This window comes from Phacochoerus africanus, chromosome 3 (genome assembly GCF_016906955.1).
Source record: "Phacochoerus africanus isolate WHEZ1 chromosome 3, ROS_Pafr_v1, whole genome shotgun sequence".
In the NCBI taxonomy this organism is placed as follows: domain Eukaryota; kingdom Metazoa; phylum Chordata; class Mammalia; order Artiodactyla; family Suidae; genus Phacochoerus; species Phacochoerus africanus.
This window is the reverse complement of record NC_062546.1, coordinates 202,528,371-202,545,158: the sequence shown is the minus strand read 5'-3', so window position 1 is coordinate 202,545,158 and position 16,788 is coordinate 202,528,371. Positions and strand designations below refer to the sequence as shown.

Sequence of the window (16,788 nt, the reverse complement as noted above, 5' to 3'; positions counted from 1 at the left end):
GACTCCTCCTGGCTGACCTCCTGGCTGATCTCTGCCTACTGCATATACTTCTCTCTACACCCCTTCAATCCTTCAGCGCTTGCCTTTGTCCACAGAGGGAAAGCTTCACATCTCAGCCTCATAAGTTGGAAATCAGCCCCACGCCAGCTGTGACCCTTCTCTGGGGCTGTGATGCTCATCCTGCTTGATCTGGGTTCATAGGTTCTGTTTTCCGGCCTTTTGTTATCTGTGTAATTTCTCTTGGACATGCTTTACAGTTGGCTCCATTTTGTCTTTAGGAAAACAGAATGAACAAAGCAACCCAGTATTCAAGGTTTTATGATATCAACTTGAAAATAGACGGCACAAGACGTATAGTGTGACATAAATATGAAATAATACAATGAATGTTCATCTCAGGGCAAGAACACATGGGGGTCTGTGTGGCCGTTTCTGCTGGTTCTGTTGTGGTTCTCTTCAGGGACTCACAGTCAATCAAGAAATTGTGAGAAAAACAACCACATTACGAAAATTAATACAAACAAAAAAACAATAAGCCCTGCGAGTGAAAGTATATGCTGACTTTATAATTTTCTAGCTCAACACAGCATTTTTTTGAGTGGATATTTTCTTTATTTTTCTCTCTCTCTCTCTTTTTTGGGGGGGGGGCACAACCATAGCATATGGAAGTTTCCAGGCTAGTGGTCAAATCGGAGCTGCAGCTGCCGGCCTGTGCCACAGCCACAGCAATGTGGGATCCGAGCCACATCTGTGACCTACACCACAGCTCACAGCAGTGCCGGATCCTTAACCCATTGAGTGGGGCCAGGAATCGAACCTGCATCCTCATGGATACGAGTCAGGTTCCTTACCTCTGAGCCACAGCAGGAACTCTCTGAATGGATATTTTCTTATAATGAGGGTAGCTTTGAATTGATTTTATTTAGTTTTTAGAGTATACATTTCAGTTGGTCAAGTTTAAATTTGAACATTATTCAAATATTTTATTTTTGCTGTTAATAATATCATTATTATTACAATGTTTATCGTTGTTTCTTTATTCTCTCCCTGCTTTTATTTTATAAATTGAAAATAAGATGTCAGGTGTATTTATAATACAATAGAAACTTCATTTTTAATGATTCTGTTTTATATGCTGTTCCGTGTCTTTTCTGCAAAACAGATCCTAAAAAAGAAGGAACTTGATGTATGTAAAATACTATATGTACGTGTGGCATAAATATGCATGTGTACAATATTATGTACATACACGTAATACATACAAGCTTTTGGTGAGACAGCAAATTTCACATAGTGCGTGGAGAGATGTCTTTACTTTAGATAGCAGGAGAAACATCTAAGTTGAAATAATATTTAATATGTTTTAACAGAAATGTCCCAAATAACATTACTTCTGGTCCTGCATCCAAACCGGTGACCACGACAAAGCCGGTGACCACCACAGAACCCGTGACTGCTACCACCAAGCCAGTAACTATGGTGAACCTACCAGCCTCAAAGCTGGCCGCCGCGAAACCTGTGGCTGGGAGACCAGTGGCCACCAAGACAGAGGCCACCAAGCCCGAGGTCACCAAGACTGAGGCCGCCAAGCCTGAGACTACCAAGCCTGTGGCCGCCAAGCCTGAGACCGCCAAGCCTGTGGCCGCCAAACCCGAGGCCACCAAGCCTGTGGCTGCCAGGCCTGAGGCTGCAAAGGTGGCCGCGAAGCCCTCAGCAGCAAAGCAAGCCTCTGCCAGACCCCCAGCTGCTGCCAAACCCGTGGCTGCAAAGCCCGAGGCCCCCAGGCCCCAGGCAGCCAAACTGGCCCCTGCCAAGCCAGCTACCCCCAAACCCGTGGGTAAGAAAAGCGCCCGACTGATGCCCTCACTGTATCTAGGGCTCACCCCTTGGAGCCTATTTACAAAGCAGTCCAGAGGCAGATCCCATTGATCTGGGGTCTGGCATTGCTGTGACGTGTTTTGAAAGGTGCTGCTTTGAGCCTGGAATTGCCAAAACATTGCCTTTTTTCTGTGCTGGAAAAGCCATGCTCCCTGCACCACCCCCCCACAAACCCCCCATGGTTGGTGAGTGCCATGCAAAGAGCAGGGGCAATAAATCCCCAACCTCTGCCACCTGTTTTTCTCCCTCCCCACCCCAGCCCCGAACCTGTGTCGGGGGTGAGTGTGGGAGTGGCTCATTCCCTCCTGGGAGCGAGCTGGTGGCCACCACCCACCTCTCCCAAAAGTGCACTTGTCTTAGGCTGAGGGGATAAGTTGGAAGTAGACTAGGGTTTTAGACCCCACCGAGCGAGCGAGAGAGAAAAAGAAAAAGCCTGCTGTGGGCTCCTAGGCGGTGAAGTGGGTGTTTCTATGCCCGCATTCCGGGGCCAGACCCAAGTGCCTTAGAATTTGACTCCCGAAGATCTGGTTGGAGCTCGGTAATTGCAAACCCTGTCCCAGCCATGAAGCAGGTGTCCAAAGCAGAGTGGCCTGAGCTCTGTGCTGGGGCAACATTCGGGCTTTAGCTGAGCAAACTGAAAAGTCAGAGCCTGGATGGGCAGCCTGTCCCCACTGACTGAACTACGTGCTGGTACCGGCCCCGGGGAGAGAACGTTCCAGACTCGATTTGGTACAGGGGGGAGGTGGGCTTAAGGGCACCCAGAGTGTGTGATTTTATTTTTCCCTCCAAGAAGATGCTAGAAGATCCTATAGAGTCACAAACTGTACAGAGAAGTGAAGGCAGGATTATGTTCTCATGAAAAAGTGGAACTTTATTTTATGAACACAGAGAGAGCAGGGATTCCTTAAAAGAAGTTCCTATCATGCCCTAAAATTCTGTGATGTCTATTTAACACATTTTAAATGATGGGGCTCAGTCTGTCTTGAATATTTCAGCTCAGCGCACCGGTCTGTGTATTTTCAAAGTTATCCCTTTAAATAAGAGAGATTTTCAGTAGGAAAAAGACGTAGTTCTAGACCTTGCCGATGAACAAGGAGGTTTTTGGTTGCTGGGAATGTCACGTGTCCCTGTATAAGCTGGTCGGTCACTCCATCAGTATTTCTCTGGAGTTCGAATGAGACGTTGGTTTCTGGCCTCCCCTAAATTTCGGGTCACCTGTCTGCTGACACATGAATTCCAGATGTTGTCTCTGGCCCGCGTGTTAAGGTCGTTTAGGGTTTCATTGTTTCTTTTCTCTCACTCTGTCCACTCTGTTCTGATCTGCCATCCAGCGAAGGCCCACCGGGAGGTCCATGTGTCTGAGGTCACGGAGAACAGTGCCAAGCTCCACTGGGAGCGGCCCGAGCCCCCCAGCCCTTACTTCTATGACCTCACCGTCACCTCGGCCCAGGATCAGTCCCTGGTTCTGAAGCAGAACCTCACGGTCCCCGACCGCGTCATCGGCGGCCTGCTCGCTGGGCAGACGTACCACGTCTCCGTGGTCTGTTACCTGAAGTCCCAGGTCAGAGCCACCTACCACGGCAGCTTCAGTACAAGTAAGTCCACGGTCGGTTTATGGAAAGTTGGTACCTCGCTCTGCTTGGGCTGTCAGACAGGAGCATAAAGAGAACAATTCCTATTTTTTGTTTTGTCTTGGCTGCACCCTAGGCATGTGGAAGTTCCTGGGCCAGGGATCGAACCCATGCCACAGCAGTGACCTGAGCCACAGCAGTGACAACGCCACCTCCTTAACCCGCTGAGACATCAGGGAGCTCCTTGAACAATTCTTATTCATTGACCTCGTTCTGAAAAAGCAACAAGGTTCAAACAAAATCCTAGGTGTTCTGGTTTCACCCAATGGATGAATTAACAAGATGGAAAGTGGGATTCCTTGCAAATGGTTGTCCTGCCCTTGGGGTCCTGGGCCACTTTACAGAGGAAACCAGATCCTTTTGGCCTGAGGAAGAAATGTGGCTGTGTCCCCTGGCTAAGTCTTGACTGTCAGCCATGTCTGTTTCAGAAGCAGGTTTCTGTGTTCCTTGAACAGAAAATACCACGGAGTCTCTGGCTCCTCGGGGAGTAATGGAGGAGCCATGGAGTCTCCCCATCACAGGGGCTGAGAGTGTCCACAGCCTATAGAGGGGGCCACAGCACCTCCTCCCCTGGGCCCGCTGTGCTCAGCTTCTTCCCTCTGCCGTGCTGGCCCGGTGCCTCTGCTACTGCACTGAAGCCTGCTTTTCCAGTCTGTCTTACTGACTCATGGCCCCCTTTCCAAGCTCTGGACACCCCCAATTCTTCTTGGCCCCTGCTGCTCCTGAGACGCCAAGGGAAAGGTTCACCTTCCTTCCTCTTTGGGTTGGTGTATTCAGTTCAAGGAACTGTGCTTGAGGGTTTCCCGCTGTGGCACAGTAGGTCAAGCATTCAGCGTTGCTACAGCTGTGGTGCACCTGCAGCTCGGGTTCTTTCCCTGGCCCTGGATCTTCCATGTGCCATGGGTGTGGCCAAAAATAAAAGAAAAAAGAAAAGGAACTATGGTTGAGGAAAGGGAGTTCTCTTGAAGAGGTGAGTGCAAAGCCCCTTCAAGCCAAGGCTCTGTTTCCTTGGAAGGAAGCCAAAAAAGTCCCATAGAAAATCGGAAGATTTGCCCCAAGTTCAAAGATTTCCTGCTTGCTTGTTGACATGGACTGAACCTGCAGTCTCAACAGACACAAGTGGTGTGCGTCGAGGGTTCTGGGGTCACTCTGTTTTAATGGCCCAGCCTTATACAAGGTACGATCCTGAAAGGCAAGCCTGCCTCGGTCCCTTAGGGCTCCTAAGCCCTTCCTTTCCGAGTCACACACCTGGGCGAGTCACCCATCTTTTGCTTTTGTAGAGAGAACTCAGCCTCCACCTCCACAAACAGCGAGGTCAGCTTCCAGTTCAACCATCAATCTCATGGTGAACACGGAGCCCTTGGCCGGGAGTGAAGCAGGTGAGTGGTGGAAACCTTGGGCCCATTGGCAGCACAAGGGAAGAAAACATTCTTCCAGTGGCCTTAGGCTTAAAGTCTTGATTCTAGATCGTCGGCTGGGGGTCTGGTTCTCAGGCCAGGCCTGCGGTATATGGAGAAAGTTCCAGACTAGCTCTGTGTGGCCCTTCATGGTCTTTTTCTGCAAGTTCCCAGTTGGAAATGGCGACATACCTTGCCTGTCACCAGGCTCTTAGAAGCAGTTGGATGAGGGCCGCTTTGGGGCTGTAGCCAGGGACTCATGTGTCTGTTAGTCATTTCCCCTGTGCCTCATCCTGGAACTCGCGTTGATTTGTGGTCTGTGATGCAGCAAAGAGGAGGGTTTCATCCATTTAGTGATTCAACCCAATAAAAAACGGCTTAGACCCAAGACGACTCAGATTAGAATCCGTGACATACATGGGACAAATCTGCTGGTCCCAGTTCCCTAAACACACACCCTGACTTGGTCCAACCCGCCGCTCTGTGCGTCGAGCCTGAGTACGTGCACATTTTGTGTTAAGTCAGGAATGAGTTAGACGTGTTTCTGGCGCTGACAGCTGTTACTTGCTCTCGTTCCCGGGGACTCTGGGAGGCCTGTGCCCTCTCGCCCAGCAGACTGTTTACCCACGAGAAACTGTTCTGGAAACAGTCAATATGCTTTTGCTTAGGAGTGTTCAGCAAAAGATGTTGGTACTAATAGCCAAAGTCAAAGTGCCATGGCTGTGTAGGCATCTTCTTGGTGTCCAGACCCCAAAGCAAAAGGTTTCCCCGGAATCGGAAGACAGTTCATTACTTTTTGACATTCCGGCCAGGGTCAGGAGGAGGAAGGCCTATCTCTCATTACAGAATGTTTATTTCTGTAAGGGGCTGTGATAAAAGGCATTTGTGAGGGCCGAGGGGCTTCGTGCTGTGCTAGCTGCAAAAGCAGCTGTACTTTCTCTGCATGCCATGCATTGTCTGAAGCAGCGACACGTTATTTTTTTGAGCTGTGGGGGAGGATTCCCCATGTCACCTTTTCCATTGTAAGTCTTGAAATGATACTCATTTCTCCATTTCACCCTTTCGGTAGAGTCTGCAGCCTATCGTCCACGTTTAAATGAAAATATGGTTTCCGACTCTGCACACCCATCTCTTTGGGGCCCCTGTGGAAACAGAGGCCTCTTGATCCTTTTAGTTGTTTCTAGAGGGAATTTTCTCTGTTACTAGAATAGTGTCGTATGCCATCGATGGACTTTCCCTGTATCCAAGCATGTGTGTGTGTACAGCTCCATCTGCCTCCATACATCTGCATCATCTCTCTCTCTATTCATCATCCCTTAATTCAGCCAGAAGCCATACTGACTCGGGGCGTCGCGGGCTATTAGAAAGGACATGATGAAATCAGTGCAGGAATTATGAAACTATTACAGACACAGATGTGTAATAAGGGTCACTGAACTAGCTACTTAAAGAGCTGCAAAATGTTTTCAAAGACTTGACTTTTGGAAACAAGTTGAGGAATTGGTCAGGGTTAGACACAGCCATGTGTTTTTCAGACTCCTTTGGCCTTTCCAATGGAAAGGTTGACAGAGAAACAAGAAGTGCTCTCCCCCTGATATAAATTTATGGGAACGAATCAGAAATTCATGGTCGGTTGGGTAGTTAAGTTTTAACTTCTTAGGGGTTGCATGAAAAGATTTTATAAAAACTTTTTTTTTGTCTTTTGGCTTTTCAAGGCCACACCCTCGGCTCATGGAGGTTCCCAGGCTAGGGGTCTAATTGGAGCTGTAGCTGCTGGCCTACACCACAGCCCCAGCAACCTCAGATCTGAGCCTTATCTGCGACCTACCTCACAGCTCATGGCAATGCCTTAACCCACTGAGCAAGGCCAGGGATTGAACCCACAACCTCAGTGTTCCTAGTCGGGTTCGTTTCCACTGCGCCACAACAGGAACTCCTGTAAAAACTTTTAATGTTATAATTTTTTAACTCAAACAAACAAAAAATGAAAGTAAGGCTGTGGCATGATAGTTTGGGATGGAGAAAACTTAAGTCTCAACCTCTTGGATTTTCTTTTTCTTTTTCTTTCTTATTGAAGCATAGTTGATTTACAATAATGTTAGTTTCTGGTATACAGCAAAAGGATTCAGTTTTACCTATTTATATTCTTTTCCATATTTGTTTCCATTATGGCTTGTTATAGGCTATTGAATATAGTTTCCTGTGTTGTACAGTAGGATCTTGTTGTTTATATATTCCGTATATAGTAGTTTGTATCTGCTAATCCCAAACTCCCAATGTATCTCTCCCGTACCCCCTCTTTCCTTTGGTAACTGTGAGTTTGTTTTCTATGTTTGTAAGGCTGTTCCTTTTTAATAAAGAGGTTCATTTTTTTCTGTATTTTGGATTCTACCTCTACTTGATATCATATGATATTTTTTTCTTTCTGACTTATTGAGTATGAGTCTCTTGGTACATGTTGCCGTGAATGGCATTGTGTCATTCTTTTTTACTCCATTGTAAATACGTACCACATCTTTTTTATCCATTCCTCTGTCGAAGGACGTTAGGATGCTTGTCTTTGGCTATTGTAAATAATGCGCTGTGAACATGGGGGTGCATGTGTCTTTTTGAATTAGAGTTTTCCCAACCCCTTTGATTTTTTCTCATGATCAAGCAGCCATGGATACACCTTCATCTCCCATACTGGAGTACCCTGCAGGCCCTCGCCCACCCCAGCTCCCGTCCTGAGTTATGTCCGTTAGGCTTCCCAACACAGTGCTTGAGCTCAGAGAAGCCACAATGGACCCGCTAGGATTTCACCAAAGATATGGGTCAGGAGAGATGATATTCTAACTTCAGAGTCTCTGAAATCTGTGCATATTGTTTGCTGCTTGTTGGTCATTTCACCCCTCGTGGAGTGTGGAAAATGTAAAACTTCCAGCAAATCCAGTGCTTCACTGAGATAAAATTATTAGGAGTAAATTACGTGGTGAGACTTGGGATGTTTTTGGTTTTCTTATGTGTGGTCCAGAAGGGATCAGAATATATAAACAGTGTTGAGTTAATAAAAACAACACAGTCTTTAAACAAGAATCTGGCTGGGCTGTCCTGTCTTTTCTGACCGAGTCACAGATTCAGAAGCAGGAAGGTACTTTCAATCCAGACCTCCAGCTCTTGGGTCTTCTCTCTTGATGTGACAGAGAGACAAGAGATTTCAAGATCGGGGTGTCTGTGGCTTCCAAGGCAAGGTGTACTAGCTACAGATAAATCCAAAAGCTTTCTCCTCCCCTCTGATCAGGGCATAACCCTCAAATCCAGGACTTGGATGTTCTTTCACTTTTTCACGTGTGTGTGCGTGTGTGTATGTGCATACTCGTGTGTGTATTTCCTACTTAGTGATTCAAGTCAGTATGAAAATATAAATTGTTTTTCTTAAGAATATCTTTCTGCATAATTCATCTCTAGCCTGCGAGTAACTAAACGGTGCTTTGCCTGGAGAAGTCACTTCATAAACAGTTGCTCAATGAATATATGTGCGGACATACGTGCACAGACAATGTTTTGAAAGTTCTTCTTGAATTAAATTAATTGGATATTTATTTTATTTTATTTTATTTTTGCCTATTAGGGCTGCATCTGCGGCATATGGAAATTCCCAGACTAGGGGTTGAATTAGAGCTGTAGCTGCCAGCCTACACCACAGACACAGCAATGCCAGATCTTTAACCCACTGATCAAGGCAAGCGATTGAACCCACATCCTCATGGATACTAGCCAGGTTCTTAACCCACTGAGCCACAATGGGAGCTCCTGGATATTTACTTTAAAATGTATAAGTTCAAAATGGGTAAACAGAATTAGGAGATGAAAGCTCGTTTTTCCCTTCTTCCCAACCCCCTCTTCTTCCCTCTCCCATATAATTAAGGCATCTTGGGAATTTTTTCCCAGGGGGTAAAGCATTTTAATGATGGTCACATATTTGCAGATGGACAAAGGAGTAACAATGAATCATTGTTTATAAGTAACTTTAAACACATGGTAGCCCACTTTGCTGTACAGCAGAAATCGGCACAGCATTGTAACGCAGCTATAACAAAAGCACCACCAAAACCTTCCTCGGCAAACCTAAAATATGTATATACATGTACATCATAACTGTATTCTTCCTCAGTGGTTGTATGTCTGCTTCACATCTCAATATCAATTGCCACGATATGCATTATTTCTCCAAAGAGGTATTTGCTAGACAATTCAGGCAAAAATCAGTTTGAAAACAGGCTTTTAGATGCAGGTGAGAACACAGCTTAATTCCTTTTATTTTCTGCAGCAGCGCTCATTGGAAACACAGATCGTGTTTGGGAGATGTGCTCCTTCTTAGTATTCATGTTAGATACTTTTCTTTCCTTTTTCCTCCATGAATAAAAGATTTACTGGGCTTTGGTTCTGTCTTAAGGAATGGAATTTTGTCGTAGTTTACCACTTTGGATTTAGGAAGCATGGTTGATGTTTGAATCTATACAGAAATTTGTAGGCAAAACCCCTGTGCAATGAAAAGGTCTCTGGCCCGGGGTATCCTATGAAGGGTGAGAAGAGTGAGAAGTCCTAACACCTGAGTTTTCATTGGCTTATGTTAATCTTCACCACCCATTTTTTGAAATTCTCATGTAATATATACTTCTTTATCAGAAATTTGATGCAGGCCGCATGAGGAGGACAGCCTAATGAGGGGATTCTTTGCCCCCAGATGAGGCCTGGCCTTGTCTGGCACAGAGTGCATTGAGGTGTGGCAGGAAGGTCTTGGTTGGAGGAGAACGAGGATTACGACAGCAGGCTGATAGCATCGTTACTAACCATTCAGGATTCCAGACTTTGCAATATCACATGATTCCATTTTGAACGGTTGCTATGTGGAGCTTTCTCAAGAAAACAAAAGAAGCCCTACGCCCCCACCCCCACCCAAAATCCCACCCTGCTTTTTGCTATACCTTGGCATCTAAAAGAATCACACACACTTCTCTAGGATACTCTTGTTGCCTGAAAATTACTGCAATTAAATGAATCTCCCAGTGATTACAAAAGCATCGACTGTGCTGGGCATTTTTGCATCATGCTTTGTTACTGTTAGTTTGTCGTTTAATTTTATTGGTGTATGGTTGATTTACGACGTCCCTGGTAGTCTGGAGGACGCCGTGCAGTTGTTAATGCTGGCCGTGGGTTTTTGTTCCCATCTCTTTCCTTCTTATTTTTGGCTAAAGAGGGGCCTTGGATAGATATTTTCTATGCGCATGATTAGCAATACTAAGACTCTCCTTAGTTTTTAAACAATAAAACTCTAACTCTGAAAATTTGCATCCTAAGTTATTGGCCTACCCATTTGTGAAGAAATGTTTTGGTGTGGAAGAGAGCCAAAATAACTAACAAAATGTGTAACATTCTTTTTTACTTAGTCTAGAAATTAGCGATCTGTAGAAATGACCGTATTTTGTCTGAGCAGGCATTCATTGATCAATGACACAGCCCTGGAGGACATAAGTTCACCATTGTTTTGCTTATCTTATTGATTCTAAGATGTACACTTTCCCCCATTGTAGTACTTCTGACATTGAAATGTGACTTGAAGTTGGGGACATGTCACGACTTATTGGCTTCATTTTCTCTTCCTTGGTGGAATATAGGACAATAGCGTCTCATAAAATTAAGGTATCTTAGAGTCGATGAAATACAGTATTTGCTTGGCTGTGTTCACCATGAGTATGTATGTAGCATTGGCTGGTATACAGTGATGTGATGGAAAATATATGACTTTTATGTTGGTAATAATTTAAACAGCTAACTTAACCCCACATGTTGAGTTTACATAAATTAAGTGGCTGCACATGTTTTCTCTACTTGGTGTTTATGGCTGCGTGAGAAGGTAGTTAAGTCACAGCTACTGTGTTTGGGTTCCACAGCCTCCAGGGGTATTTGGCATCTTTTTACTGTGAAGTATAAAGTCTTATGAAATAAAAGGCTATTGGTCAAGAACTGAAAGAGCCAAGGGTCCCGCATTCAACCACAACTACATTTACAATAAAGTTAAAAATACAAAAATTTCCTTGGTAGCTTTTGAGCCAATCAATACTCAAAATGTGGACACGGGAAAGTTTTATTCCTTCAGGCCAGTCCTACTTGCTGAGGTTTGGAAACATTTGCTATCAGGTCAACAATGTCTGGTCTGAAAGCAACTAAACCTTCTTTTTGTCTTGAAACCATTAAACTCAGGAGGAACATAGTTACCCTTATTTACAGCTGCAGCGTAAACACTAGCCACTCCTCTCAGCTCCCCCAGTTGTGCTTTAAGAAAGCACTCGGAGACTGATAACTTGCTGCTGTGGGAAGTGCCCAAGTGGATGCCTTGGAAAATGCTGCTTTTAGACACTATGGAAACCTCAAAGGATAAACAAGGCAGGAGTTTCCAATGCAACATGTTTTGGGGGTTCAAATACCTTTTTCCAGTAACAAAATAATAGATATCCATTGTGAAGATTTCAGAACATATAGAAAAATCTAAGAAAAACAGGACTTCCAGAGCCACACCATTAATGACCCAATACACTGCCTCCTGTTTTTTCCCATGAACATTACATGTAGGCACACACTTAGACACACACACACACACACACACACACACACACACACACACACACACACACTCTTTATTACAAAAATGGGCTGTTTCTTTGGGTGCCTTCCACCCCGTTGTTCTGTGATGACCTAGTGTGGCTCCTTTGGCTTCTGTGAACATGGGATCCCTAGAGAGGATTTTTCCAGACACCACGCTGACATCAGTTTCCTTTGTTATTTGGACACTCATGGAGCCCAGTGGCTGTTTCACCAGGAAGTTTCACCAGATGGGGATGGGAATCAAGCATCCCTGCAGAGTCTTTATCTGAAAATGAAAGTTACATTGTTATTCTAGGCAAAAGTGAACCAGGGAAGCTTGTTGATGATTTTCACTCCTCAGTACTCTCTCAGGCTCTGGGTGGTTCTCAGTCTCAGGAGGAGAAAATCAGTGAATGTGTAGCCAGGAGCGCCCGCTGTGGCGCAGCAGGTTGAGACTCCGGTGCTGCTACAGCTTAGGTGTAGGTTGCAGCTGCAGCTCAGACTCTATCCCTAACCCGGAAACTGTTGCAGGTGCGGCCAAAAAAAAAAAAAAAAAGTGCAGCCAGACTCTCCCCTTGGATCAAGGACCCCAGGTTCCCCAGGGTCACCCCAGGGGCAAACTCCTGGAATAACTGTCATACTCAAAGACTTGTACTAGGGAAAAACTCAAGGTCTCACCCTGCCTCTTTGGATACTGGACATTTTAATTTTTTGGACTTTGAAACAGTTGTTTTGGTGCATGTAGACACAGCTTAGAGGCGTCTAGCCCACAGGTGTCTTAGAAATTAAAATGATGGGAGTTCAAAACTCGAAGTCTTCTTCTTTTCTAAATGTTTTATTGGGGTACAGTTGACTTGCAGCATTGTGTTAGTTTCAGGTATACAGCAAGGCGAATCTGTTGTACATATACACATATCCGTTCCTTTTCAGGTTCTTTTGCCATCTGGGTAATTACAGAGTGTCGAGTGGATGCCCCCGTGCTATGCAGCATGTCCTTGTTACTGGCCTCTTTTATATACAGTAGTGTGTGTGTGTTAATCCCAGCTTCCTAATTTATCCCCCACCCTCCGTGTTTCCCCTTCAGTGACCATAGGTTTGGTTTTAAAGTCTTCGAGTCTGTTTCTATACATCGTCTTAAGACCATACGGCCTCCCATTCTGATGCTGTAAAGGTGGAGACTCCCAGGGTTTTGACTTTCACTTTTGTGAGGCCCGCATTAGTATATTCTCCTGACTCTCCAAAGTGCCTCTGTGTCCATGGTAACTGTGAGCTTATATTCCATGAGTAAGCCTCACAGGGCTTGGCAGGGACTCCCACTGGAGCAAAGGATGTAAAACACAAGAGCGTTTGGCCTTGGAGCGTGAAGGTGAGAATCAAGGGAAATTGGAAAAGCCAGTCCGATCAGGGAGCAGTGTCCTGCTGCAGGGCTGCCTCCAGGCTGTGGTGCTAGGCTCTGGGAAGAGTCTTGTCTACTTTAGAAAAGCAGGGGGAAGAGGACCCAGAGAGCCAAACACAGATGGCAGCACCAAGTGTCCTTGGAACAAATAAGGTGGAACCGAATTGGGCCCCTGGAGGATGCCCCAGGGAAGGAAGGGAGGGGATGATGCCCTCACTCCCAGGGGCCCACCCATACACGGGGGTATGGTCTTGCCTTTCTCAGCCCCCTCATGCCTAAAGGCAGGCATTTTCCTCTGGTGTTGGTGCCTCTTGGAGGAAGAAAGTGTTTTTGTAAATTATCGTCCTTTTATCTGGCCTCATGGAGTCTTCAACGTCCTGCTGGCTTTCTGGGCCTCTGAGCAGGTCCGTAACCACGGGCTGTCTTAGCTGTGGGACCACTTTCCTCCTAAGTGGGAGACAGCCTCCCCAGTGTCTCCAGCCAGTGTTTCAGACCAATTCTGAGCCTCCTCCTGTGCCTGGGAGTCTGGTCCTTACAGTTGCCCTGAGCTTTGGGTTTCCACCTGAAGACCCAGATGTTCCTTTCACCTCCCAGTGCCAGCCTGCACTGAAGATGCTAACCACGCCTGCCCCCTTGTAGCTGGGGGACAGGCCCCCAGAGATGTCAGCCCATCTCGGGGAGGGCTGGTGATTCACACGTATTAGTGACTCAGGTAAACACGAAGCGTCGTCCAGGGGTTTTGTTTTGTGTTTTTCAGACTTTCAGATAACGGTTGATGTTAGCATGTCTTCCCCAGCACAATCTGGAGTTTGCCCAGAAAATTCTGTAAACAGAAGTTTTACTGTGTGCGAACTATAAACTTTTCTTTCCAGGCATTGTGGAGAATGGAGCTTTTTACTGTGCAGCTGGGGGACATTAGGAGCGTGCGTTTAAAACATAAACTTCCTTAAGGGGAAAAAGAATGCTTCTCTGTCTTCAGAAGCGCTTTGCTATGTGACATTTTTGCCTTTGTGAATTTTACATCTGTGTTAGCCCTTTTCTTTGCTTGTTACGTTTGGCTGGTCATGAAGGTAGAAGCTAAACACACACACACACACACGTGTGCATACACCCACACTCATAAAGGGTTTTCTTCTTCCACTTTAACTTTTAATCTACTTGGCTTGTAGTGAAATGGACAGTCTTGTTTTTGAACCACATTGTGACAGAACTTCATCATTACTTTGCCAAGGAGTAGAAAACGCCAAGTTTTTAAAATTCGCTTTCTTCTCTGGGGGATCATTGTGTTGAAATTATTGGAGACGAACTGACCCCATGATTGGAAAGGGGAAAACACAGCTCATTTCATCTTAAACTATCCAATAACAATGGCTGACCTTCGGGTTTCCCAGTGTGCTTTATGAAGTCCTTTCATTGATCTGATTGAGTTTATTGCTCTCAAAGCTGTGATTATTAGGTCCATTCCACCATCAGGAACCTGAGGCAGGGGGCGGGGGGTGGGGGGGGTGAAAGAAGTTTTCCTCTTCAAAAGTCTTCTCTTTTCTCTCTCTGACAGTGCTATGGCTAGACCTTCAGCCCCTCGCACCCCAATTAATGCTCTTTTTTTCATCTCGTTTTTCAAGATGTATGTAAGTTGCCCAAAGATGGAGGAACTTGCAGGAAATTTATCATAAAATGGTACCATGACGCGGTGACTGGAAACTGTGCAAGATTCTGGTATGGAGGTTGTGGTGGAAATGAAAACAGATTTGATTCACAGGAAGAATGTGAAAAGGTTTGCTCTCCTGGTAAGTGACTTTTCTTTTGTGTCTGTGGTTTTTGCAAAGAAGAGATCCAGGCCAAAGATTCCCCTATTTGAAAGATATGACCATAATCATGATAGGTTTGGAAAAGAAGATAAATTGGATTTTCACATGATGAGGTATACAAGTAAAACACAGGAAATTAATTTTCTGAGTTATTATTGTTTCGTAAAAACATGCTCGTGGGCTTGTATTTTTGCCAGTGAGGAAACATATGGCCATCCATGCCGCACTCTTAAGAAATATTACTAAGTTTCTGTTATTCATGAACTATTGTAGCAGACCTGATTATTAGGAAAATCATATAATGAACAATCAGGAAGAGCCCCTATATATGCTATTCCTCTTTAAATAATTTTGCCTCCTCTAAATTATAACGTTGACACCGGGGCCATATGTTATCGCCATCCTTTTGGGCAATAAGATCAGATTGGTAATAAGATCAGAACAGCCACACAGAGAGCCTGGGGCTCATGCCAGGTGGGAGTGTGCTTTGCATGAAGGTCAGGCAGGTGATGCCAGGAGGAAGGGCTCAGGTGGCACAGAACCCCAGGCCGAGAAGCTTCAGGGGAGTCCTTGAAGGAACTGAACCCAAACACGAGACCAGCCATGAAAGCCAGAAACCATGAGATCATTTACATGAGAAATACAGCGTCCTTTTGGGTCAGTAATGTGGCTTTCCCTCCCTCTCCTCTTCCTCCCACCCTCACCCTCGCCTTTCCATCCACACCCAGTGCTCGTCAAACCCAAAGTCATAGCTGCAATTGGGACCTAAGCGTGGCCCCCGTGACACATACCTCTTGAGGAAGAAGGAGGCAGCCACTGCAAGTCGTCTCTGTAGAAGCCCTCGGTGTAGACTGCCTTGCACTGTGCCGTTTCATGCTTTGAGTTACACTTGGACTTGGGAGGAAACGTCTGCCGCATGACTATCCATATGGTGCTAACTGTGTCTGTGGACCCAGCGCTCTCTGTCTCTAGGCAGTTACATCGTATACTTTGAACGTTGCGCAACAGTTACCCACTGCTGGTGTTTCTGTGAACATCCCCATAAAGTCAGATTCCCTCTGGAGTTTCACCTTATGCCTGTCTCAGGCAGGTGTAAGGTCTAGAAAATAACCCCCAACTTCACAGCTACTCTGTATCCTTCCGCTTGGTTCATTCCTGCCCCGCCTTTCATTAAGCATGATTTTAGATGGAAAGCCTGTTGTATGGAGAATAAGCAAGAGTCCACGTGTTCATGTACCACCAATTTCCTGGATTCGATTGCGAGCTCATTTTCTTTTTTCTAAAGCTTCTAAGGAACAATCTAGGGAGGCAGAAGCCAACTCCCTTAATCTTTGTGCGCCGTTGCGGGACCAATGCCTTCATTAAAGGATGAAAAGAAAGTCATAATAGAGAATATTTTTGGCATTCCTCTGATGTTGTGCGTGTTTCATTTTTTAATTTTTTTTTTTTTTGTGCAGGGGGGTTTAATTTTAATTTTAAAAATTTTAGGAAATTTATACAAAGGAAACTTTTTAATAAAGTATATTGAAAGTGTTGTGGGTTTGGAGTCCTTGGCTGTGTTGTTTCCCTAGCACCTATTGGCAGATCACCCCCAGGCCAGGGATTGGGCCCCGTGCCAGCCCATGGTCATGGGTAACCACCTTTGACTTCCAGAGAAGGGGGCGGGAGACCTCCATCAGGCAGTGAGCGGGAGATGAGGTTGATCCAGCCCACTCGGGCTCCCGCGCTCTGTGGCCAGGTGGATCATGATCCTTGCTCAGGGCCCTGGAATCTTCCTGGGTCCTAAGAACCAGGCTGGGGGAGAGGGAGGGATGGAGTGGGAGTTAGGGATCAGCAGATGCAAACTAGGACACATAAGATGGATAAACAACGAGGTCCTACTGTAGAGCACAGGGAACTATATTCGATATCCTGTGATGAACCATTGTGGAAAAGAATATAAAGAGAATGCCTGATATTGTAAATCAACTATACTTCAATTAAAGAAAAAAAAAGGAACCAGGCTGGCTTTCATGCTGTCTTCTAACTTTTGGTTGGACCCCAGAGACGTGGTC

At 45.5% G+C, this 16,788-nt stretch overlaps 1 protein-coding gene across 4 annotated transcripts in view; it reads left to right on the top strand.

The window, feature by feature from the left end:
* Positions 1-16,147, top strand: part of COL6A3 (collagen type VI alpha 3 chain) — a 91,950-nt gene extending 75,803 nt beyond the window's left edge. For all 4 annotated transcript variants that reach the window (XM_047773847.1, XM_047773851.1, XM_047773850.1 and 1 more), the window contains 5 exons: positions 1,371-1,837; positions 3,210-3,473; positions 4,790-4,888; positions 14,549-14,713; positions 15,463-16,147. In XM_047773847.1, the coding sequence (XP_047629803.1) occupies positions 1,371-1,837; positions 3,210-3,473; positions 4,790-4,888; positions 14,549-14,713; positions 15,463-15,503 (1,036 nt within the window). In that variant the 3' untranslated portion in view covers positions 15,504-16,147. The remainder of the gene's footprint in view (positions 1-1,370; positions 1,838-3,209; positions 3,474-4,789; positions 4,889-14,548; positions 14,714-15,462) is intronic.
* The last annotated feature ends 641 nt before the right edge of the window (positions 16,148-16,788 follow it).